Source organism: Sinocyclocheilus anshuiensis, unplaced genomic scaffold (assembly GCF_001515605.1).
Source record: "Sinocyclocheilus anshuiensis isolate Anshui unplaced genomic scaffold, SAMN03320099.WGS_v1.1 scaffold23, whole genome shotgun sequence".
Lineage (NCBI taxonomy): Eukaryota > Metazoa > Chordata > Actinopteri > Cypriniformes > Cyprinidae > Sinocyclocheilus > Sinocyclocheilus anshuiensis.
Window position 1 is genome coordinate 114,716 of NW_015552545.1, and position 24,316 is coordinate 139,031.

The window sequence follows — 24,316 nt, forward strand, 5'->3', positions numbered from 1 at the left end:
TATATATAATGTGTCATGCTGAATACACACACACACACACACACACAAAATCTTACTCACCCTGAGCTTTTGAACTATATGTAAGTATATGTAATAATATGTACAAAATAAAATAGTCTAAGAGAAAAATCTTATGTGTAATAGTGTCAGTTTTCATTACCTGGCTCACTTTTCTCTAACATACTACTTCTAGGCATTGCTGGAGCGAGATGAGCAGATCCGTAAACATCGTGATGAGAATGTGCAGGACCAGCGAATGCTGAAGCAGCAGCTGGAGGAGGAAATGGCCTCTGCAGTGGAGCTGAGAGAAACAGTGGAGCAGCTCAGTCTCAGGAAAGAGGAGCTGAAACAACAGCTCCTTGATGAGGAGGCGGAGCTTGATGAGGTTAAACAGACATACAGGTATGGAATAACACTGGTTAATCTGCAATCATGTCATGATTCCAAGCTTTAACCCTAACTTATTAATTATGGAACAATATGCCATTGTTTGAAAGGGTGTATGCTGATGTCTCACACCATCACACAGCTGCGAAGTAATATGTTGAATTAAAATATCTTTTAATCAAATTACTTTTGCAGGGCCTTGAGTAAAAAATGGCAGGAAAAGGCAGAACTGTTGAACAGGCTTGAGGGCCAGGTGAACCGAATGAAAGAGGGTTTTGATTCCAAAGAGAGAACGCTGATAGAGGAAAGAGACAAGGCTTCACAAGCACACCGGTATGAGATGGGCAGCAGGCCCTAATTTGAACTATTAGTAGTATATAGTAGTATACATTTAAAACAATTTTTTAATTTTTTTTATTAGAGCAGCAGTGGAGAAGCTTCACAGTGTGGATGATGCCTTCCGTAGACAACTCGAATCTCTGCAAGCTTCCCATCAGGCTGAAATACTTAGTCTTGCGAATGACAAACAGAAACAAATCGAAAAATCCAATCAGAAGGTATTACTGGCACTACAGTATTGATTTATATATATCAATTCACTGTATTTTCATTCATATTGCTAGTGTTGGCACATGGCTAGTGTTGCTAGATTAAAGTGAGCAGACTAGAATGAGTTGTTTTTAATTTAATGTCTTGATGAATTAGATGATTGACTGGGAGAATGCCTTCTCAAGAACATATTTATTTGTTTATTTATTTTTAACCACAGGTGCTCCAGGTGGAGGAGGAAATGCGCCAGCTGCTTGAGGAAACTGAGAGTAATAAAAGGGTAATGGAGGAGAAAATGAGACGCCTCACACAAGTGCTGAAAGACTTCTAACCTCCTATCCATTACAAACCCAAGACAAAAACTTGGAAGATGCCTTTTTCCAGACTTATGTCACTTATGTCTCTATGTAGCCTAGTCTACTGTATTTAACAGTTTTTTTGGCTTTATGCTTGAAAATATATAAATAGAAAATTGTTGAAAATGTTATTATTATTATTATTATTTTTGTACCTTCAGCGTACAGCATTATATACTGCACTTTTTATATACCATGGGCTTTTTTTAAATTATATAATTAAATTATAAACTTGTTACGCGGTGTTTGTTGTGCAATTTTGAAGAATTAAATTTTAAAAGCGTGTTGAATTCTCAAAGCATTTCAGTTGCGTGTACCTCTGTTCGAACGCTCAAGCAGAGACGCTGTCATAGTAACGGTAATCCAACGTCATTTCCTCTCATTTAAAAACCCTCGAGCCATCAGTAGAAGTGTAGCCTGAGGTAAATTAAGTGCAAGAGATGATTGTTGCTCCCCCTCACCAACTAAAATAAACTGAGGTCGACCTCCATACCTCTGAACGAGACAAAGGGAGTTTTTGAATTGGGCGTTTGGATGGTATGGCTGAGTCGAACAGCGCGAGTTTTCCTCACACGACACCGAACGGGTCCAGTCGCCATGAGAAGAGTTTGGGTCTCCTCACAGTCAAGTTCGTTACTTTGCTTCAAGAGGCCAAAGACGGAGTGCTCGATCTCAAAGTGGTGGGTTAAAAATACATTTACACGGAATGAATGAACGAAGGGAATGAATGAAACTCGGCAGGCTGTTCAGTGAGGACGTCTTGTCAAGAGTTACACAAAGAAACTTTTTACCTGAGTGGACTTTCGCTGTCCTGTGAGGCTCTTACTGTAAGAGATATACAGAAATACGTGCCTGGCTCGTAGTTAATTAGAAGTGTTAAAGAGCGAATAGAAATGGCGTGTTATTGTGACAGAGGGGATTTTGAACAGAAACCCGTGGGATCTCACGGCAGGTGTTTGTTACCTGACGCTTGAGGCAGCAGAGGCGCTCTGTGTGAATTCATTGGAGACATTATTCAGTCTAATCACTTGCTATTTCCTTCTAAAATGGAATAAAAATAGGGTCCTAAACTCTTAAAAAATTAAAAGTATTTTTTTTCCTTCAGCAAATGGGCGGGGTTTAACATGCTATAAAAGTATATTATTTAAATGAGATATTTGGTATTTATTTGTTGATTGATTGATTCATTCATTGTTAATGTGGAGTTATCGATAGGCTTATATTTTCCACACATTAAATAAAATATTTGAATTTTTTTCAGTGCAGTAACATAACCAACTACTACTACCACTACCTACTACCAGTGCTGCATTATTTATTATTATTATTATTATTATTATTAGTAGTAGTAGAATTAGTATTATTATTTAGTAATTAAATTAGTAATTTATTTTTGCAACCCTGTCTAATTATTGTTAGTGTAGTTATTGATAGACATAGATATATTTTCCACACATTAAATAAAATATTTGATATTTTTTTCATACTGTAACATAACCAACCGTTATTACCACTGAATGCAAAATACATTTTATATGAAAACTGAGAAAAGTAGATAATGCATTTTTCTTATTCTTTTTTTCAATTTTCCATTTGTTTAATCCTGTACATTTGTGTTAACACAGTGTTGCATTATTGTTATTATTATTATTATTTAGTTATTACATTAAATTAGTTAATAATGAACAGTTTTCATTTTTATTACTATTAATTTTTTATTTATTCAGTTATTTTAAAAATATTTGAGGATATGTGCCTCTGCTTTAAAAACATCATGGGACACCAAATTGTGTAGTATTCGTGGAATTTTGTTACATTCTATTATATTCCCATCAGCTGTCATACAAGGATAGATAGTGGAGATATTATGTGAATTTCTGTACATGGGGTCAGTGTGACCGGTGCTAGCACACCTGCCCATGCTTATCATGATGGCACACTTACTCATGGGAAACTCTTCTGATAACAGTCGAGACCTACTGAGTTATCTAAACCCAGTTTCCAAGTATATATCAACCCAAGCTATTGTTTGGTCCGATAAATAGCCAATTCCTCTCTTCTGATTGGATGGTCTCTAAAAAATAACATTGTGATTATTTTCATAGGCTGCAGACAGTTTGGCCGTCAAACAGAAGAGGAGAATCTACGACATCACCAATGTTCTGGAAGGCATTGGGCTCATTGAAAAAAAGACCAAAAACACCATTCAGTGGAAGTGAGTACAGAGATTAGGGAAGTTATCAGTGTGCTATCAAACGTTTCCTTAAAATTGTATATGCATATTGTAATGTTGTATTGCATTCTTTGCATGCTTAGTGTGATATACTTCAGTTGCGTCATTCTCTAATTCTTATTCTTAATTAGAGGGGAGAGTTCAGGCTGCCAGCCTCAGGAAGTTCTTGAACAGGTTGAACTTCTCAAGGCAAATATTGCTGATCTGGATATTCAAGAGAGAGAGCTGGACATGCAGAAATCGTGTCTGCAACAAAGCATCAAACACCTGAATGAAGACCCCTCCAGCTGCAGATATCCTTACGGTCAGCGTATGAGCCAGGAAACGTTGTCCATTTTTCTTGTTCCTTATTCTAGTCTGATATTTTTCCATTTTTGGTTGGTTCCCCTGGTAATTAACAGTCCCAGAAAAATGCCATTGTCAAAGGAGTGCACCTAATTACATGTTGAGTGCTATAACCTGTCCTCCTTTGACTATGTGGTGTTATTGTTGGGTATTTGAGTGGCCCCAGTCCAGTTTTTCCAGTCTCCAGTCTTTTGCGGTTCAAGCTAGAGTTTTCAAAGCCTTACCCCACCAGTTATTCCTCTTTGGATTAAAGTGGTTTATGCAAAGTTTAGCCTTTTTATCTCCAAACTTATAATGTCATGGAACAGAGCCTCTTAAGGGGACATGGTGATGGAAAAATATGAGATTTGAGGGAAAATTAAATGTCAATGCTTTTGCGTTCTCTGGAAAAAATATTGCCTTCCCCCAAGAAAATATACGTCTGTTTGATAGAATGTAACAACATTGAAATACTTTTGTGTTCTAGCAAAAAAAGAAATAAATAAATACGTTTCCTCAAACTTTGCTTTCAGTTACAAATTTTTTTTGGGAGAACACAAAAGCAATGAATTACATTTTTCTTCATCTCAACATGTAATTAGCTGCATTTTTTTTTTTTTTTTTCATTTTTTCTCTCTCCCTCAAAAAAAAAAAAAACGTTCACCCGGGAAACTTCGCTTGCGATTGCAAAAACATTGAAATATAGTTTTTCCTCTCACCTCATATTTTGTCAATCCTCAGTTTTGTGTTTTTGCAAATTAATGCAGTTTCTCAGGAGAATGCAAAACCACTGAATTATATTTTTTTCCATGTCATATTTTAATGCTTTTGCTTGCTCTTGAAAAAATATTGCATTTCCCTGAAAACTTTGGGTTTGCTTGCAAAAGCACTGAAATATGGTTTTTCCTCCCACCTCATATAATGACTCTGTATCATGGGGTCGTTTCAATGTGAAAAATATACAAAAGGTTGAGGATACATTGCATTATCACTCGGTACATGTTCCTTAGCATTGTATACATACAGCTACGTGACACATGAGGACATATGTGATGCGTTCAGTGGGGATACTCTTTTAGCTGTCATGGCACCATCAGGAACACAACTGGAGGTCCCAGTGCCTGAGATGGTATGTTTTATATATATATATATATATATATATACACACACAGTGGTGTGAAAAAGTGTTGGCCCCCTTCCTGATTTCTTTGCATGTTTGTCATACTTTAATGTTTCAGATCATCAAACAAATTTAAATATTAGTAAAAGATAACACAAGTAAACACAACATGCAGTTTTTAAATGAAGGTTTTTATTATTAAGGGAAAACAAAATCCAAAACTACATGGCCCTGTGTGAAAAAGTGTTTGCCCCCCTGTTAAAACTGTGGTTTATCACACCCGAGTTCAATTTCTCTAGCCACACCCAGGGAAGGGGGCCAACACTTTTTCACACCACTGTATATATGTACTGTATATGTGTGTATTTGTGTTTATTTGCATTTTATTTTCTTTATTTTTTTTGCGTTTTTTGGTTGATTCAGGGCCACAATGGTCAGAAAAAGTACCAGGTGAACTTGCGAAGTCACTCAACTCCCATTCAGGTGATGCTGGTAAACAGAGAGACAAGCTGCTCCAAGCCTGTTGTTGTCCCCGTCCCACCTGTAGAGGACATTTCTGCCATGCCAACTCCTCCTAGTACTCCAGCAGGGCTGCAGAGGTTCCCCATCTCCTCAGCTGAGCTCTGTGATCTAAAGCGAGGGCCGCTGAAAAGCCCCACTGCAGAGCACCAACTCACACCGTCCTCCACGTCCCCCGATATGCACATGGGTACTGCTTTCATTCATACTGGCCTCGTTCCTTACTGTGTGATTGATATTTGTAGCACCAGTCATTATTCTCTCTGCATATTAAAATGGGATAGGAGAAAAATTACTTGCATCATCATTAAATATATATATATATAGGACATATTTATATACAGGAGTTAAACAAAATAATGTGAACACCTAGGAAATAGGCAATACTTCTTTATTAAGGTGTTTACCACCATTTGTCTTTAATTCAGCTTCCAATCTTCTTATAATTGATTCATACAATGCTTGAATAGTCTCCAGTTGAATGTCATCTATCAGAACAGAAGTTGTTTGAGAGATGTTGAAAGAGGGAATCTTCTTTTTACTGTTCTCTCCAAAATTATCCATAGTGGTTTGATATTCATTTCAGGTGTTTTGTCTGCCAGTGCAGATGTTAAAGTGCATCTTAGTGCACCAGTTCTCCAGGTTTTATGATCATGCTAAAATGCGAAAAAATATGGTGAATATTGTGGTTTGCTGTCACTTTGTAGCAGTAGTTCTGTGTTTTGGACACAGTACTAATTGGCGTTTGATGCTCCCTATAATTCACTTTCAGGTTTTGACCGCTATTCTTCTTCATTGATGAAGTCTTGCCATGTTTTGTGTATGCAGTCATAATCGTAAAGACTGATGTTCTTGAAATACAAAAATAATTGGGCCGTTAAATTTACATACGCTCCTGGTACACAGGCTTCCATGATTTGTTGTTTTTGGAAGTCTGACAAATCACCCATTTCACAGACGGCTTTTACTAAACACTGCTGAACACAACTTATACTACTCTCTGATTTACAAACTAGAGAATATAGATGAAAAGATCATTTGTGCAGGCTGCAGTGAAAAACAAACATTGTGTTTATATTAACCCCTATAATTATGGGTGTTCACATTATTGTGTCCAACCACTCGATCTATGATTATACATGAATATACACTATTATTCAGATGTTTGGGGTAAGTAAAATAATTTTCATGTTTTTGATAGTCACTTTAGTTATTCTCACCATCACAAACACAGTAAAAAGAGTAATATTGTGAAATGGTATTACAATTTAAAATAGCTATTACCTATTTTAATATATTTTAAAATGTAATTGATTGCTGTAATGGCAACAGCAGCAATTTTCTTACTGATCCCAAACTTTTCAACTGTAGTGTGTATGAAATTTTCTTCTTCAAAATACCAAAATAACACTTTTTTTCCTTTTTTTAAAGAATGCAACTCTGAGTCCCCCCCTGTCAGTCAGTGTTTGTTGATGCAGGGGTCTCTAGGTGGCCCTGAAGAACAGCAGAGGGAGATGGGGGGTCAGGATCTGCAATCCATGTTGGAAGAAATGAGGGATGAGAGAGAAGGTGACATGGATGCCATTATAAAATCACAAGATTTTTCCAGAGCAATTATTTAAGAATTAAAAAAAGTGTTATTTTTGTATTTTGATGAAAATTTACACTGACCTTTTTTCTTCTTCTTCCAGGCGTTTCTAACCTCATTGATGAATTGATGTCTTCAGATGGTAAGTTCTTTAAAAATGTTTTCCAGTCATTTATTTGTTTCAGTGTTGGCCTTCTGCACAGCCCCCCTTGTGGTCACACAGAGTAGCTTCTTTTGGTTATATTTGTTCTGACTTGAAGCAGTTCACTGTTGTCCTTATCAATTAGTCATAGCTAGCAGTGCAGATAAATCTTTTTAATACATCCTGACCAAAGGAGGATGGGCTGAGTGATGGTTCCTCTCAAGGTTTCTTTCTCCTATACATGCCAGTTTTTCCTCACTTTTGCCTCTGGCTTGTTGTTTTATGGCATTGATATATGTTATGCTACCTTGTTATTAGAAAGGTATAGAAATAAAATTGGAAATCAATTGCTTTTTGAGAATCACCAGAAAAATATGCACTGAAACTGTTTTGAATGAGAAGTGTTAACTTGATGTTTGTTTGTTTATTTATTTATTTATTGTGTATGTGTCTATATAGTATTGAAACACAAAAAAACAAAACAAAATACACTACAGTTAAAAAAGTGTTTGAATAAGTAATTTTTTAAAAAGAAATTAATCATTTTGTTTAGCAAAGATGCATTAAATAAAGTGATTGTGAAGACATTTTATAATGTTACAAAAGTGTTTTATTTCAAACAAATGCTATTCTTTTGAACTATCTATTCATTAAATAATCCTAAAAAAAAGAAAAAAAAAAGAAGTAGAATTTCAGTGTTGATTTGGAGAGGAGGGGGGCCTTGGAGTAAAAAAGGTTGAGAACCACTGATTTACAAGCTATGAGAATTTCATCCTTGGCCTGCGCTCAGTTTCACATTCATTTACATTTCATCCTTTGCTTGGGTTTGTAAGTCCTTAACAGTGTTGTCCTGTCTGCCTTCAACTGTGACTAATGTTTCAAAGGAAAAGACAGGAAAGATAAACCCCTCCCACCTGCACTTTAGACACTTGTGTCTATTGTCATTTTGTTTGATACAGTTATTAGTTTGCTTTCAGTTTTGTGGCTTCACTCATTGTTCCTAATGAGTGATGGTGTAATTCATAGGCGTGAATGGAGGGCAGTTTGAATGTAATCTGAGGAATTAAAACCACCCAAACATGACACACTAAGTTTTGGTTGTATACTTGTTGGAACATGTGCCTTACGATCATCTCTTTGTTCATTATTTTTGTCCTTTCCGTGCCACTGTCTTATTCTTCCTGATATATTATAAACAGTTCTTACTGTATCTTCTTATCACATATTGAAAGCAGGAGCTCTACAATTCGACATGAAAATGTATAATATACTTTAGCAGGGCACACACACACACAGACATTCATTTGAATGGCTTTATTGTGTGTCTAAGCATTTAATCACAACACTAATTATTTGTATGTTGGTTGTTTTGTAGTCCATTGATAGAAACACTGTGACGCTCATCTGTGTATATTTATATTGAGTTATTGTTTGTCTTTGCTACTGACTGCCATGTTGGAATATCACTATGCTGTTCACCTGGTTGTGAAAAGCTAATTTGTTTTTTATTGTTTGTGTCGAGGCAATCCTACCAATTTAAATCCTACTAATTTAAAAAGTGGACAGATATAATTTGAATTGTAATGTTTTTGATTTAGAGGACAAAAAGATGTTAAACTGCCTTTGATAATCTTTGTTTATACATTCCATAAGATTGTGCCTTATGCAGTTTTTTTCTATTACTGTAACTAACTTTATTTTCTCTGTATATGTTTTCTAATCAAAAGAGCAATGTTTCTGTTCTGTTTTACTTTTTTTTTTTAACCAAAGTTTTATATAAAAACACTTGCTATTGCTCAAGTATTGTGATTATTTATGTTTTGAAGAAACCTATTTGTTTGTAACACTGCAATATAACACACATAAAGCATTCTTTTGGGTCGTGTCTCAATTTCTTTAAATTCAATTCAAGTTTATTTGTATAGCGCTTTTCACGATACAAATCGTTGCAAAGCAACTTTACAGCAAATTTAAGTTTCTACAATATTTAAATGCCTCGAGGCCTCAGCAGCTCTGCATCTTTCTTTTACTGATCATTTCACATACAGCATTAGTATTTTAAGGAACAATTTTTAAAATGCTTTTATGTTTTATTAAATGCTATTTGTGACCTTAACAAACCAGAAGGGGGTAGCAAAAACGTCCTTTTTTTAGGAATTGGCTGAGTAAAGGACTGTTTTACTAATTGTTTAACCCTAGAAATCCTACCGTATCATACTTCATACATTAATTTCTAAGGCCTCTAAATTACCAATGTGATCAAAGTGTTTTGTGCACAATCTTCTACATGCTCCCCTCTTATGGATAGTTCACACATGTTAGCACAGGGTTAAAAAATAGATTAGATTTCGAAATAGGTTAGATTTAGAAATAGTCATCTTGTCTCTCTAAAGGCCATTGTACTTTAAAAGTATTTATTACCTCTATATCAACATGTACAGTAAAATGTTTGGTCACAACTAGGCCCACTATTTTACACATTTTAGAATTATTTTCTTTTTTTATAATTATTTATCTACACAATTTAGAATTTTTTAATTATCCCAGAAACAAATTATTCACAAAGAATAAAGTTAAGCAAAATAAAAACAAGGTAAAAGTATAAATTCCATTAAAATGCAGTATAAATGCATCAATGTACTATATGCAACATACTTGCTTTTAAATGCATATTCTATTTGCATTCCTTGCTGAAGCATCTTTTGAGAAACAAAACATCTAGGCTTCTATGAGTATGGTGAAAGATCCAATGGATTATATTTGAAATGTTTGTTTGGATTCTGCAGCTGGAGTTAATACAAATCTTATGTCACCCCTGTGACCCATAGCAACTGGCCAATATTGCTGCTCTGCTTCTCCTCAAATTCTTCAGAACATTTTGAACATCATGAAATGATAAATTTATGTAAGAATGAAGAATAAACTGCATGGAACCAATTAAAAATGAAAAAGCTGAAAATGTACACAATGTCAGTGAACATGATATTCTTCTGTACAGAGGAACATTCTTTTATGATGATATTATTTAGTTATGAAGTCTTATGATGAAAAAATCACATTCTTTATAAATCAAATATTTTGGGGATGAAGAACATGTTTTTATCAGTTTTTGTTCTGATATTCTCCACAGAGCATTTATTTTATCTAATTATGTGGCAGGAATACTCGATTCTGACTGGTCAATCGTGGCATTTAGTGGACTAAAGTGGACTTGCATTCAAGTCGGAAGAACATTTTTTAAAGGTAGCTACATTAAAGGAGTTAAAGGAGACATATTATGCCCCTTTTTACAATATGTAATATAAGTCTCTGGTGTCCCCAGAATGTGTCTGTGAAGTTTCAGCTCAAAATACTCCACAGATCATTTATTATATCATTTTGAAAATGCCTATTTTGAGTGGAAGCAGAAACAGCTGTTTTTCGGGCCTGTCTCTTTAAATGCAAATGAGCTGCTGCTCCCCGCCCCCTTTTCCAGAATAGAGCTGCGCCGCTCTACAGCTGGGACCAGCTAAAAACATATGTTTTTGGTTCTGATTATCATGTTTATTGCGCTGAAATCATGCGTTTTAAACCATATGAGTTTAAACTTCTGATATATGGTATATATGGTCGCACACATCTAAAGCACACGGACAGAAAGCGGCTGTCACAGCATGTGAGTACTAAACTAAGTTTAGAATGTTCTGCTCAAACTTTTGCCATGGCATTAGAACTGGTACACCGTTGTCACTTGTGAAAACACAATAACGGCACCGTGGGAGTAAACTTACAGATTAAGGGGCAGTAATATTATAATGAGATCCCTTTGCCACGTCACCAAGGGAGCGAAATCAGACGCTTGCAGAAAAAGGCTTCCCAAAACAAAGTTACTGGGTTAATCTTTTTCACGTTTCCTTGGTTGGTAGATGCACTGGGGACCTGATTATAGCACTTAAAACCTGGAAAAGTCAGATTTTCATGATATGTCACCTTTAAAGGTACATGAACGCTACGACAAGTCATAATTAAGAGTGGGAAATAGCTGGTTTGCGGGATGGTTTAGAGGGCTTTTGACCACCAACCAGCTAAAACCAGCTGAACACTAGCTTAGCCAGGCTGGGAGACCAGCTTAAATTTTGGTAGCAGTCATGGCCTAATGGTTAGAGAGTCGGACTTGTAACCAGAAGGTCACAGGTCCGAGTCTCAGTACTGGCTGGAAATGTAGGTGGGGGGAGTGAATGTACAGCGCTCTCTTCCACCCTCAATACCACGACTGAGGTGAGACCTTTGAGCAAGGCACTGAACCCCCAACTGCTCCCCGGGTGCCGCAGCAAAAATGGCTGCCCACTGCTCCGGATGTGTTTTCACGGTGTGTGTGTTTCACTACTCACTGCTGTGTGTGTGTGTGTGCATTTGGATGGGATAAATGCAGAGCACAAATTCAGAGTATGGGACACCATGCTTGGCCACCTAACGTCACTTTCAGTTTAAACCAACTAAGACCAGCCAACCAACATGGGCTGGTTTTACCTTTGTTTGTTTTCAGCAGGCAGTGAGAAAACAGACACAATGGATGCAGCATCTGTATTGATGGTAAATTTGTTGGAATTAATGAAAAATTTTTTTTTGTCATTTACATAAAACTATCAAAAATTTGCATCTAAAAAAATATGATAGCTATACAACTACGACAGAATATATGATTCAATTTACAGCACCTTCATCAAATTGAATAAAAACATAAAAAATACATTCATGCACACTCACCATTTTGTAGAAGTAGTGTTTATTTATTTATTTATTTAAAAAAAAAAAATTATTACAATAGACAGGGCCATCCGTAGCTGACGCGGGGCCCGGTGCGAGGTAGGGAGCGGGGCACCCCTCGGTCCATTCGCAATCGCGTTCTGTGGGGGGTGGGAGTGGTTGGCCGTTCGCCGCGGGGGCCCGGTGCGACCGCACCAGTTGCACCCCCCTAAGGACGGCCCTGACAATAGAAAAGATGCATCGCCATCCGACCAAAGTAACTTGAAGGCACTTGACGGACATGCCAACTCGTAAATACAAACTTCAGGAGGACTTGAACATACCATTAGCCTATATTCACTGTTCTCATTGGCAATGATGTTTATCAAGGTGTTTTCAAGTCATGTGGGAAAGGTTGTATTTATTAAACGAACATGAACGTCACAAAGTCATAACGTTACACACAAAGTCATAATTAGCCTACGAGTAGAAACTCTTCTTTATTCATCATTTTGCAAATGTAGAGTTAAGAAAGTCTTGTTAAATATTATGCAAAAGAGACATCTTGCTTCGACCAAGGTTATTTAAACGCACCAGATGTTCTAACTCATAAAGGAGGAGTTGAACTCACCATCTGTCCGCTAGTAGTCCAGCGCTATTTTCGTATCTCTCGTATCACTCCGCGGACTTGTTCTTTTTCCATTTGTTTCGTATAAACCCAACTATCGACATCTTGCATCTTAGCTTTTACTTCAGTTAGAATTTGACTGTTCTGGTCAAAATACTGCCTTATGTCTTCACTAATTTTTCCCTGTAAATGTGTACATATTTTGCAAAGGAGCAGATTGTGCAAAGCTCCACAGGCTAGTAAACATCTGCTCTTCAGTTTGCTCAGATGGAAAAAGTGCTGGTCTCTTGGGACTGTGAATGAGAATTCAAGGAGATATCCACTTCTTGTTGCTCTCTCGTACGTGCCAACCTCCTTCCCCTTTCTCCAAAGTCTTTGGCACACTTCGATACATGCTGTCTGAAGGAGGAACCGATGAAAGTGTACAGAACAGGATTTAGACAGCAGTGTGTCAATGCCAGGCTCTCTGTGACCTGAGTAGCCTTGTCCAGCTCTTTACTAACCCCGCAGTGAGTTACAAACGTGTACATGATGTCCATAGCCCGGCAGAACTTGACCACATTATAGGGCAGCTGCGTGACCACAAAGACGCCCACCATCGCCAGCAGCACACGGATGGACCTCCACTTCCTCCACCTCCTCTCCTGAGGGAGCTTCAGTAGGGCTCGGCCTACACAGGTGTAGCAGAACAACATCACTATTAAAGGCAGCAAGAAGCCTATTACGACCTCCACCACTTCCAAACTAGCTTTAGCCCTGAGCGCCATGTCCGATTGATACATTGCGATGCAGCTTTTTTTATGAGGAAGCTCTCTGACTGTTGAAAACACCAAATCAGGGACGCCAAGAAAAAACGCAACGGTCCAGACCACCAAACATAGTTTTACACAATGCTTCTTTTGAAAAGCACGCGTAATGCCTGTGTTTCTGGCTCCTGGTGTCAAAGCCAAGTACTGATCCATGCTGATGTGGGCCAGCAGCATCATGCTACAGGTGAAGTTGATGGTATACAGGGCAGATACGAGTTTACAGACGGTGACCCCGAGTTCCCACCCGTGGACGGCATCGGCAGCCCAGAAGGGCAACGTTAGGAGCAGCAAAAGGTCTGCCACAGCCAGGTGAAGTATAAACGTGTCAGTCATCGTTTTCAGTTGCTTGCAGTATGCATACACCGCCACAACCAGAGCATTGCCTGCTAAACCAATCACTAGAGATAACACAAAAACAGCTGGGAGGAAGATCCTCGCGAAGGAGCGCACGTCGCCCTTCTCACAGATGGTCTGATAGTCATCGTAGCTGAAGTTGGAGCTGTTGTTTTCATACTCGGGGTAGTCGTAATAGTGTTCCTCTGAGGTCTCCATTCTTCTTCTAAAGCTCTGAAAGTAAAAACAATGGTTTGTTTGAAAGCTTTTAGATTTTTATATGCAAAAAGACATGGAAATGATCAAGCATTCTCAGATTTACAGATAAAGAGTTGATCTTTTTTTCTTCAACAAAAGCAGAGAGAAAGCATATGGCTACCAGACAGGATGTTTTATTGCCACAGGCGTGTAACAGCACTTTCATTCCGAACATTCCCTCTCTGCTTTTATCAGATGCCTTTTTCTATGCATGCTTAAAATCACAGATAAACCGAAAGTAGAGATGCATATCAGTTAAACATTGTAAATCCTTTCCAGGTTTCCTGTGTAATCCAACATTTGCTTAAACAAGTCATAAACTTCAAAGTTTCTCTTTAAACATTCCCTCTTCCAGAGAAGTGCAATGTTTTTTAAATATATTTTTTTAATAAATAAATAGTCAATGCATGAATGCATTTTTTATACTTTCAAATCTTATTAAGCACTCATTCCAGCAAAAAAAAAAAATCACTTTTTTTTTCACAAATCAAAAAGCTTTGATATCATACTATAAATTATTCAAAGACTTTAAATGAGTATCATTTCAGTCATACTTGAACCCAACATTAATTTGATAAGTTAAAAACCAAACGTTGCTATGATTATTTTCAAATAGCAGACATGCACATTTTAATACAGTTCATGGTAGTTTATCTTAATGTTCGCATTAGATGTAATTGCATATTTTCTGTTCAAGACTTATCTCCCAAACAGTGTGCAAATTCGGCAGCTAACATCTGGATCATATTAACGTCTAACTAAAAAGAAAATAATCTTCTAAAACTGATAATGCCATGCTTTTCTTACCTTGAAAGATTCGGGGTTTTGCCTGAAGGCAGAGTAGATTGTTTCTGTCTGCTCTTCCTGTGAGAACAGAGTCTGTTTACTGTGACTCATGCATGCAGAGCTTTGCTCCCACACCTAAACATACTGTGAACGTATCTGATCTCATGTGTGGTTCCAGCAAGAGTCTACAAACATGCCTTTTTAAAAAAAGATTATCAGAGAGCACATGACATAAATGTAATGCACAGCCACAACTTATTTATTTGAAGCAAGGTTTCTTTGATTATTTATTTATTTAAAATAATTTGTGCACACAATTTATTTTATTTAAAACTGGTTTTATGTTATGTAATGTTATGTTATGTTATGTTTTGCCTTAGTATATGGTCTGGGTATTTGAGCTGCAAATTTTACATTTTAGAAAAAAGTGCTGTTCACTTTGTAGTCTAACAACTGCATTACTTACATTGTACGTAAGTGCAAATCGTTGTTTTTGCATGGTTGCTTGTGGTTACTTTTTGGGTCTCAGTGTGAAGGCAATGGTAATACTGGCCTTGTGTGATCTCAAACAAAATGTTCCAGAACATTTTAGATGCTTAAATAACAACAAAGTGAAACATGCAAAAATGTTATGCTATTATCAAGGATTACGCAGGTAAGGAAGAACGGGTGTTGCTTTTCTATTTACTTTGGACCACTAATGTGTTGACAAATTCCTGGCACAAAACATAGGCCTACTATTTTGTATGCCTTTTCAGGCTAACAACATTTCTGGCACATTAAACTGGCAGAACTACTCAAATACAAAAGAGGACTAATAGTTGTGCAGTTTGTATCCTACAGAATCTATCAACACACACAGACTATTTATGCTTGACAATATCAACATGTCAGTTCCTTCACAAAAAAGGCAGTACAGCCAAAACTTTATAGAAAGCCTACATATAGAAATCTACAGTGTTTTGCACTGGCTCCACACAATAAAAGAGTGATTTTTAAACACAGCTGCTTTATTGTAATTAAGAGATGAAGATAAACAGATATCAAACATTTTGTTTTAACAGAAGCCAAGCTGGTTCGAGCGACTATCGCTTGTGTAAATATTGCCCCCTAGTGATGCCAATAAGAATTACACTAGGGGGAGAATTCGGTAAATTCCTTTCATTTTCCATAGAGGTTATTACTTAACATATACTTGGAAAAGAAAAGCTATAGAAATATAAATGATTATCACATGCATAACCTGAGCCCGAAACACTCTTTATGAAACATGGTGATGTATTTATTTGCAATTCCTATTTTTCCTAATTCAGGTAACCTGTAAGGAGAAAACATACAATAATGTCTGTTAAGGCACCTAGTACAAATTTTCCCCCTTCATATTATGTAAATAGTAAATACGCTGCAATATGTTACCTCAGAAGGAGCCTTGAACACGTACAATGCTTTAACTTTCTGGCAAGGGCCTTTTTCCTCCGGCATCTCTCTTGGCTTTGGCAGTCTGTTGGGGCAGCTTTAATTGAGGGAGGCAAATGATGAGTTCACAGTAAAGCAAGTCAGTCTATTTCTTAAATAAAAATAACTATTAATGTGTGTAAATGACATGCTGACAGGCTGATCAGAGAATAGTGAATACCTGGAAAACTCCACTGATTGCTAAAAGGCTCTGACTCCCGGGACGTTTTTTCTGTTTGTTATTCCTGTTTTTGTCCTGGCTCTTGGTGCAGCAATAGACGTTGAACCGAGAAAACCAAATGATGAATTCAGTGTAAGGCAAGTCAATATATTTTTAGATTAGAAAATCATGTAACTGGTGAAGCATGTACTCAACATTTTTCTCTATTTACAGTATATATATCCTATGTATTATTTCACCATTTATTTTGAATGAACTGACAGAGGACAGTGAATACCGTCGGATCTCCACTGTCTCCTAAAGGAGTAAGACCTCCTGGACGTGGCCGTTTTCTCTTAGTCTTGCTGTTCTCCTTCAGATCAATAAAAAAGATTGAAAACATGACATTTCTGGTGACACATTTTACATGACCATCTCTGCATTGTGAAACAATTATGAGGACAGATACAGCTGCAAACTGCAGATTATATTTTTGGCAGATGAAATCTTTAAGTAGTTATTTTGTAACATGCAGTACTACTGCCATTTTAATAGTTATCAAAGAGAGAGCTTAATTATGGCTTGATTATCATCCAAACCACGTAGGGTTATTACATTTTGAAAAAGCTGCAGCTGGAAAAATCATCTCAGGAGATTGCGCAAAGGTTACTTTATTAGATGAGTACTTACACTTGGTGGCACAACAGCTACTGTCTTTGCTGTATTTTCCTTCTCTGTGGAGACCGTCTGTCTTCGTACTCTGTACATCTTGCAAAAGGATTGTTAAAAGATAAATGACTCAAAATAAGCAAAACTCTCACACAAACATATAACAACATAAATAAAAACAAACATATAAAAGCAATTTATCATTTTGCAAAAACTATATATGAATTATATTTAGGGAAATCCATGCCAAAAGAAAGATGCCTGTTGAAACTGCCTTCTTGCCCCAGTGTGATTTACCAGTAAATGTACTACCAGCAAAGTTTATCCCTCACCTCAAACTGATGAAGATCCGGCTCATCAAACTTAATTGGGATGTGCATGCTTGAATCTGTCTCGACTTCTTCTTCTCCATGAAGACTGGAGATGAGCAGGCTGAGACACAACAGCCCTAGCTGCACACTACTCTTCATCCTGCTGCTTTCTGTAGTCCAAGCACACTTCATCTCTGCTTTATACTCACATTTAATCACTACCAGATGTCTAAAAAGGGGGCAGTAACACATTTTTCCTGACAAAAACATTTTGAAACACACTTACAAGCTTGAACAACAACTCTGCTTAATGATCTGCTGCTGTCTAATACTGGGACACATGATGATTAATCATCAATGATTTGTATAGCCGAGGGGCAAAGAGAGGGGCCAATGTACAGTATCTCATAAGGCTCTTATTATTGTGTTTTGTCATCCAGCTATCGGTTTTGCTATTGATCTATAAATTTGTTTGCAGGAAAACAGATGATAGCCATTGCATAATTATTTTTTCCTGAATCGAGAGAAAACAATTGAAAATGATCTTGAAATAAAGTAATGTCTTTCTGTTTCTCTTTGAGGACTAAGAAAGAGCGAGATGGAGAAAAATTCAGGGTACTTTGGCCTTTCTGTGGCATTGTTTCAAACCAGCTGACTGGACCTACATGTGACTAAGCTTAAGTCTGAAAATGCTGGAACATTCACTTGCCTTACAGTCTGAATTTGCAGATCAGTGACATGGGCAGAGGACAGATAGTGACATTGTAAAGTTAAAGATGGTGTTTAAGTGTGTGTGGGACTGGGATTAGCATCAACCTGAACAGGACCATAAGAAGTCCCTGCTGAAACCAGATGGTTTGCGGGTTTTAGCTGGTCTCCCAGTCTGACCAGCAAACAAGTGCTCAAAACCACAGTCAACACAAACCAGCTAAGACCAAAAACGAGTCTGGTTTAAACTGGTTTTCACTTTGATTAACTGTGAAGATGTTAAATAATTTCTAAATTATTTTTAGAGGTGCTAAATAATTTTGATCTGTGTTTTACTATCTGGGTGGGTCTCTTAATAGGTAATTTTTGTTGGTTGTTACCTATTGTGTAACAACATGTTGAGATGTTGAGAAAAAAGGTGATCTAAGAAGGCAACAAAGAATGCAAAATGGCAAGGCAGCATGTAACAGACAAAACAATTGAACTCTTGTTCTGTGAAAATCCTTTCGCTAAACCAGTCTTTTAAAATTTGGTTGTAAATATCTCATGCTATATTATCAGCGAATCTTGGATTCAGTCTTTTCTGTCAACATGTTTTCTTTCTAGCACAGGTTTTGTATTCCTGATTGGTTATAGGCTTATTGATCAGAGCACCTCAGTTTTTGAGAGGAAAAAGCATTATTTTTTTGTTAAATCCCCAAAAAAGTACAAAAATTATCCAATACAATAACATTAATAGCATTTTCGGGAAAAAGAAAATCCTCTCCAGGTCAGCCAAAAAGTAAATAAATAGGCCTACTTGTTTTATGTCATCATTATTCTGTATATTAAAATTTTAAAGTGTTTGAATGAATCCAAATCAGTGTCTGTCTTTTAATAAATGTGACATTTTATTCTTTTTTTTTTTTTTTTACAGCTAACAAGCAACTGTGGCTAAATCAGCAGCAACGTATAAATCTTACATCCCCTTCGTTCTCAGTATGGTATCATTGCTCAGCACGTCCAGAAGTGGATTAGCAGCACTGTTGCAGCATTGCAGAGCTGCTTGTACCGGAGGTTGGCAGATTTCTGGTCTCGTGGTCGTAAATGGCATGAGACCACAGCAGGTACACGCGGACTCACGCGTTCCGTTCCGAGCGTTTCTTTTCAGAGATTCTTGATTGTTTTGTCAAACTTGTCAAAAGGTTAACTTCGAACATTCCCGAAAGACACGGAAAGTCGACCGTATTGATTTGAAGCGGGCTGCGGACATTCGTAATGAGTTTGTCTGCAAATCTTGACAGCTTGGCAGTCGCTGGTCGAAAAGAGCTGACGTAAGCGACTGAGGTGAAGACGCGAAGGTAAGTGCCGCATCTAAACGACTTCTTCTCAATGTATCAATTTTATGTATCTAGTATGGCTTATTTGTTGATTGTTTTAGTCAAATTTTATATAAATGTGATTGCATCATTAATCAGAGCATAAAATATTTATTATGACGTTGAGCTGTCTCATGTAAGAATAGACCGGCTTCTTCTTTTATGAAAGAGGTTTGTTATCCAAACGCAATATGAATAACTTGTGTGTGAACATACTGTAGCCTTTCTTTCTTTCTTTCTTTGTGGAGATGTGACTGGTTCAGTCACCATTCACTTTCATTGTATGGGAAGAGATGCATCGAAAATGAATGGTGACTTGAGGCTGTGGTGAGTAAATGATGACAAGTAGAACTGTCCCTTTAATGCATTGCTACCTTCTGACAGATGAATTGTAGTCATACCTCATGGGCAAAAGCTCTGTGTTTGCTTTCACTGTTTGCTCAGCAGATGGTTTTGAGGTTGCTGAGAAAGATCTGTTAGTTTTACAGTGTGCCTGCAAAAGCGTAGGTTTGTTTTGTTAAACTGTTGGGGACATTATGTATACATTATTTTATTTTTAGCCTATATGTTCAGATTTAATTTTGTTTTAGGTTTTAGTACTTTTATTTGATTTTGTAATTTTTGTTAGTTTTTATTATTTCTATTTAGCTTTAATTTATTTTTATTTCAGTTTCAGTATAGTAATTGTTTTATTTCAGTTGGTTGACATGGCAAGTTTTTCATCCAATATATTATTTTATTTAAACTTTATTTCAGTTAGTGAATTAGATTTTTATTTAATTTGTTTTGTTTTAGTGACAATAACAGCATTTGGGGACTTATCTTTCAGACAAAAAAAGTGTTTAAGGCAAGGTCACAACCCAAGGCATGTGGTACCATAGAAAATTTCATGTATTCTTTATATGTCATGTAAGAATTATCATACATCTAGAGCAGTGGATAAAAACGACATTGTTGTGGTCTTGAATCTCAGGGCCCTTATTTCAGCTAAAGACAAATTGAACAGCCTTATGCAAGAGGATTTACTTTGGACTTTTGCAATACACTGTTGATTTCATAATGAAATAATGTTATAATTACAAGATTGTTTTGTCATTAGATTTACCTCCCAGCTTCGATTATACAGTCAAAAACTGAGTTTGCCAAAGCATTAAAAGATCCTTGTTAGAGTATGAAATAAAAAAAAATAACCTCATAAAGTGAAACTGTAACTTTGTCTGTTACTTCAAGCACATTATGAATCCAGCGGTGCAGCTGGTGCCAAGCTTTTGATATATTAAATGACTGTTCTGCTTCTTTTACTGTCCTTAGCTAACAGCCGGGACAGGGCAGGTATCTTATTAGCTCTGCAGAGGTGAAGGATGGGGCATAAACTGGATCTCTCTGGTCTGACGGATGTGGAGGCTGACCATGTGATTCAGGTGGTGCAACGGGACATGGAGCTGCGCAAGACTGAGGAGATGCGGCTCAAGTGAGTCTCATGCACCCTTCTGTGTCTTAGTAGTCTTTGTGACTCCTGCTCAAAATACACTGCTGTTCTAAAGTTTGGGGTCAGTAAGATTTTTGCTTTTATTCAGCAAGGATACATTAAATTAATTAAAGGTGACAGTAAAGATATTTACATTGTTATAAAAAACTGTTTCTTTTCATCAAATTTCTATTCATCAAAGATCCTGAAAAACCTGCAAAAATGCTTCACGGTTTCCACAAATAAATTAAGCAATATGAGTATTTACAAAACTGATAAAAATAATAAGAAATGTTACTTGAGCGCCAAATGAGCATATTAGGCTGATTTTTGAAGGATGATGTGACACTGAAGACTGGAGTAATGGCTGCTGAAAATTCAGGTTTGCCATCACAGGAATAAATGATAAAACAATAATTTTAAATTGTAATAATAATACACAGTATTAGTTTTTTTTTTTTACTGTTTTTTTTTTCTCTCAAATAAATGCTATTTAAAGCAATTACAGAAATGAATGCAATTAAAGAAAGCTTTCATCTGAACTATTGTGAATTGTTTAATAAAAAATGTATTAGTACAGACCATTCATTCATTCATTCATTCATTATGATTTATAATGCAGCTCGGATGAGCATAAGAGACTTTATGAGAAACATGAAAAAGTCCTACCAACCCCAAACCAAACTTTAACTGTAGTATATGACATTTTAAAATGATAATGCTAAATATCACCACATTTTCCCATGAAAAGTTTGTAAATAAGCTATTTTAGCATGGTCTTCCTTGTGATGTCACCCAAATGGCATTCCAGTCATTGCTAGAGAGCATGAGGAAGTTCCCATCATTCTTTGTCATACTTTAAAACAAAATGACAGGAAGGGCTCTCCCTTCCCTCCTTATCCGTGACTCACTTCCTGAGCCCACCATGAATACGGTTTCAGCTTTGAAGAAATCTGATTCTGAACTACAGATATATAGAGGCATTATTATTCAGGAGAGACAGACTCATGTTGTATCTTCTTGGTTATATGACACCAATATTTCTATTTTAACAGGTATTTGCAAATTAAAAGGCCCTTTCTGTTTACATATAAACAAATATCTCTTTGGTGTTTTTATTTGCTGCACTTCAGGAAGTAATTGTGAGAAACTTTTAACTTTTTTTTATGTAGTACTATGCATAAATACATTGGTTCCCAAATGACAGAACATAACCCACGTATTTAGTCTGTTTGACCTTCTCTCTTCCCTTCTTTCTCCCGTTGTTTTGTCTTTAAAAAAAATTGTGCCACATTGGCACAATGAAGCACATTACTCATCACGGTACTTCGGGCTGAGAAAAACAATTTAGTTAATGACCTTGATTGGCACCAGGATTTTATCTGACCAACAGACAAGCACTCGGACTTCTCTAATCTCTCACTCTGTTGTTGAAAATGCTTGTTTGCTGGAACAGGAAGTAGGAATAATGGCACAAAAATTAATTTGGGAAAAAACAAAAACAAACAATGCCTCAGTGTAGTTGTTTCATGCTTTTAGGCATTTTAGGCTTTTCGGCAACTAGTTTATAGCTCAGAAATGTAGAAATACACTGACATCGTATTTTATGTAGTCACAAAAAGAGACCCTTCCCTTCAAAATCCAGTCACAGGTGCTTACAGGCGACACGTTTGAGATGTGTGTTAATGGCCAGAGTGAAGATCTGTCTTGGATGTCCGAGTAATTGAATCGCTTGACATGGATGTTAAAGGGGTCATATGATGCTGCTAAAAAGAACATTATTTTGTGTATTTGGTGTAATGAAACGTGTTTATGCGGTTTGAGGTTCAAAAAACATTATTTTCCACATACTGTACATTATGAAAAATTGAAATCGCATCATATGACCCCTTTAATATGAGGTGGATCCGATGGGATGTAATGTTGAGTACAGTTTGCATTAAATTTTCCTCCAGGAAACAGGTTTTTATTTGTCTAGTTAGAGCATTGGGATTGGTTAGCCTATATACTATGTTATTTTTGTACCATACAACCCTATATTGATTGTCAGGTATTTTTGTTCAATACTTTTGTAGTTCAAATGAGTTAAACAGAATTTGTATTTGAATATTAGTGCTATTTCTTAAGCCCCACAATTCTTTTTCAAATCACTGCAAAACCTTAAAGAGCAGGTCATATGGTATTTTAAAGTGTCCTAATTAGAGATCGACCGATAAATCGACTTACCGATATTTTTCCCGATATTTAAGCATTTTACCATAATCGGATATCGGTTTTGTAATATCGGATTCACCGATAAACGCCGCCATCTTGTGGGCGTTTTGAGAATTGCGCGCAGGATCGCCATTGCAGTGCTTCTGAGGGGAGACACAACGGCGTGCAGGTACTTGATATAGTTGCTATAGTTAGTAAACTTTATTTAACATAACAGCCATTTATGCACAAATTAGATGCATTACATATGTAGTTTATGCAGCTTGGCTCTAAGAAATAGAGACCAACTCACGGAGTCACGTAAAATAATCCGTCAAGTCCTGTCCCAATAAAGACGTAACTTTGCCTGAATTAAATAATATGCAGCCATGAATGAGCGCATGTTGGAAATAAAAACGCTGAATTTAATTCGCGCTCTGTTGTCTATGCTCATTGTTAGTCTCGTGAAGTCGGAGTCACGTAGATAATCTGTCAAGATCCTCTCCAAATAAAGACGTAACTTTGCACGAGTTAAATAATACAGCAATGAATGAGCGCATGTTGGAAATAAAAGCGCTGAATTTAATTCTCTCGCTGTTGTATATTTGCTCATCATTAGTCTCGTGAAGCCGCTTTCATATTGCTGTTCACTCACCGGGTTGATGTGGTTGATGCTCAGGAAATGCTCCAGCACGGCCACCGCATGTAACTTTTAACAAGATTCACTTGTTTAAAACACCCTAAATTGTATTAACATTTACTATATAACCATTATTTCGCTAATAAACATCTAAATAAATACAACTCTATGGAAATTAATTATTTATTATCTCCGCGAGCGATAGCAGTTTGAGTATAGTTCTGTGTAACTGCATAGATAAACTGCGCTGTCAGCAGGCATTTCATAATCTAGAAGGACAAAAACATTATTAATATTTCTGATATAACATTCCAATTGAGAAATGCAATAAAATACGATGTTTTGTTTGTTATATTACAATATTCCAGAGAATATTATTCAGTTAATTAACATTATACAGTGAATTATTCTTGACTCTGTAGCTATTAAACAGCTTATAAACCTACTAAAACTGTAGTTTAAAATGAAGTTGATATGACTCCTGTCCTTTATTTATTTTCTCCATTTGAAAACATTAGACATTCTACATTTATTTTGCTTATTGTTAATATTAGTGTTGTTGCTGTTGATGCTTTTTATAAATAAAATGTTTTTTAT

The 24,316-nt window shown here is 36.5% G+C and overlaps 5 protein-coding genes across 8 annotated transcripts in view; 3 read left to right on the forward strand and 2 right to left on the reverse strand.

Moving 5' to 3' along the window:
• LOC107664063 (leucine-rich repeat and coiled-coil domain-containing protein 1-like) overlaps window positions 1-1,520 on the forward strand; it is an 11,519-nt gene extending 9,999 nt beyond the window's left edge. The window contains exons 17-20 of the mRNA XM_016454507.1: window positions 194-402; window positions 583-720; window positions 809-944; window positions 1,157-1,520. Of these exons, the coding sequence (XP_016309993.1) occupies window positions 194-402; window positions 583-720; window positions 809-944; window positions 1,157-1,267 (594 nt within the window). The 3' untranslated portion in view covers window positions 1,268-1,520. The remainder of the gene's footprint in view (window positions 1-193; window positions 403-582; window positions 721-808; window positions 945-1,156) is intronic.
• Window positions 1,521-1,667: 147 nt separating this feature from the next.
• On the forward strand, window positions 1,668-7,428 carry LOC107664024 (transcription factor E2F5-like). Its single transcript, XM_016454467.1, has 8 exons — window positions 1,668-1,972; window positions 3,398-3,507; window positions 3,657-3,818; window positions 4,870-4,978; window positions 5,393-5,678; window positions 6,920-7,057; window positions 7,180-7,218; window positions 7,412-7,428. Exons 1-8 carry the CDS (start codon window positions 1,832-1,834, stop codon window positions 7,426-7,428), a joined length of 1,002 nt encoding a protein of 333 aa, XP_016309953.1. The 5' UTR covers window positions 1,668-1,831.
• A 4,604-nt stretch (window positions 7,429-12,032) lies between these two features.
• On the reverse strand, window positions 12,033-15,701 carry LOC107664061 (atypical chemokine receptor 4-like). Its single transcript, XM_016454505.1, has 3 exons — window positions 15,224-15,701; window positions 14,779-14,835; window positions 12,033-13,947 (listed from the first exon to the last, which is right to left on the reverse strand). Exons 1-3 carry the CDS (start codon window positions 15,254-15,256, stop codon window positions 12,835-12,837), a joined length of 1,203 nt encoding a protein of 400 aa, XP_016309991.1. The 5' UTR covers window positions 15,257-15,701; the 3' UTR covers window positions 12,033-12,834.
• A 48-nt stretch (window positions 15,702-15,749) lies between these two features.
• LOC107664062 (uncharacterized) lies at window positions 15,750-19,168 on the reverse strand. The gene is made up of 7 exons (XM_016454506.1): window positions 19,023-19,168; window positions 17,374-17,581; window positions 17,063-17,140; window positions 16,671-16,745; window positions 16,394-16,474; window positions 16,174-16,270; window positions 15,750-16,075 (listed from the first exon to the last, which is right to left on the reverse strand). The coding sequence occupies exons 1-6, from the start codon at window positions 19,151-19,153 to the stop codon at window positions 16,205-16,207; spliced, it is 639 nt and encodes a 212-aa protein (XP_016309992.1). The 5' UTR covers window positions 19,154-19,168; the 3' UTR covers window positions 15,750-16,075; window positions 16,174-16,204.
• Window positions 19,169-19,193: 25 nt separating this feature from the next.
• LOC107664060 (rab effector MyRIP-like) overlaps window positions 19,194-24,316 on the forward strand; it is a 33,043-nt gene continuing 27,920 nt past the window's right edge. For 3 of the 4 annotated variants that reach the window (XM_016454501.1, XM_016454503.1, XM_016454502.1), the window contains exons 1-2: window positions 19,194-19,400; window positions 20,730-20,889. In XM_016454501.1, the coding sequence (XP_016309987.1) occupies window positions 20,780-20,889 (110 nt within the window). In that variant the 5' untranslated portion in view covers window positions 19,194-19,400; window positions 20,730-20,779. The remainder of the gene's footprint in view (window positions 19,401-20,729; window positions 20,890-24,316) is intronic. The other variant, XM_016454504.1, reaches the window with a different exon arrangement.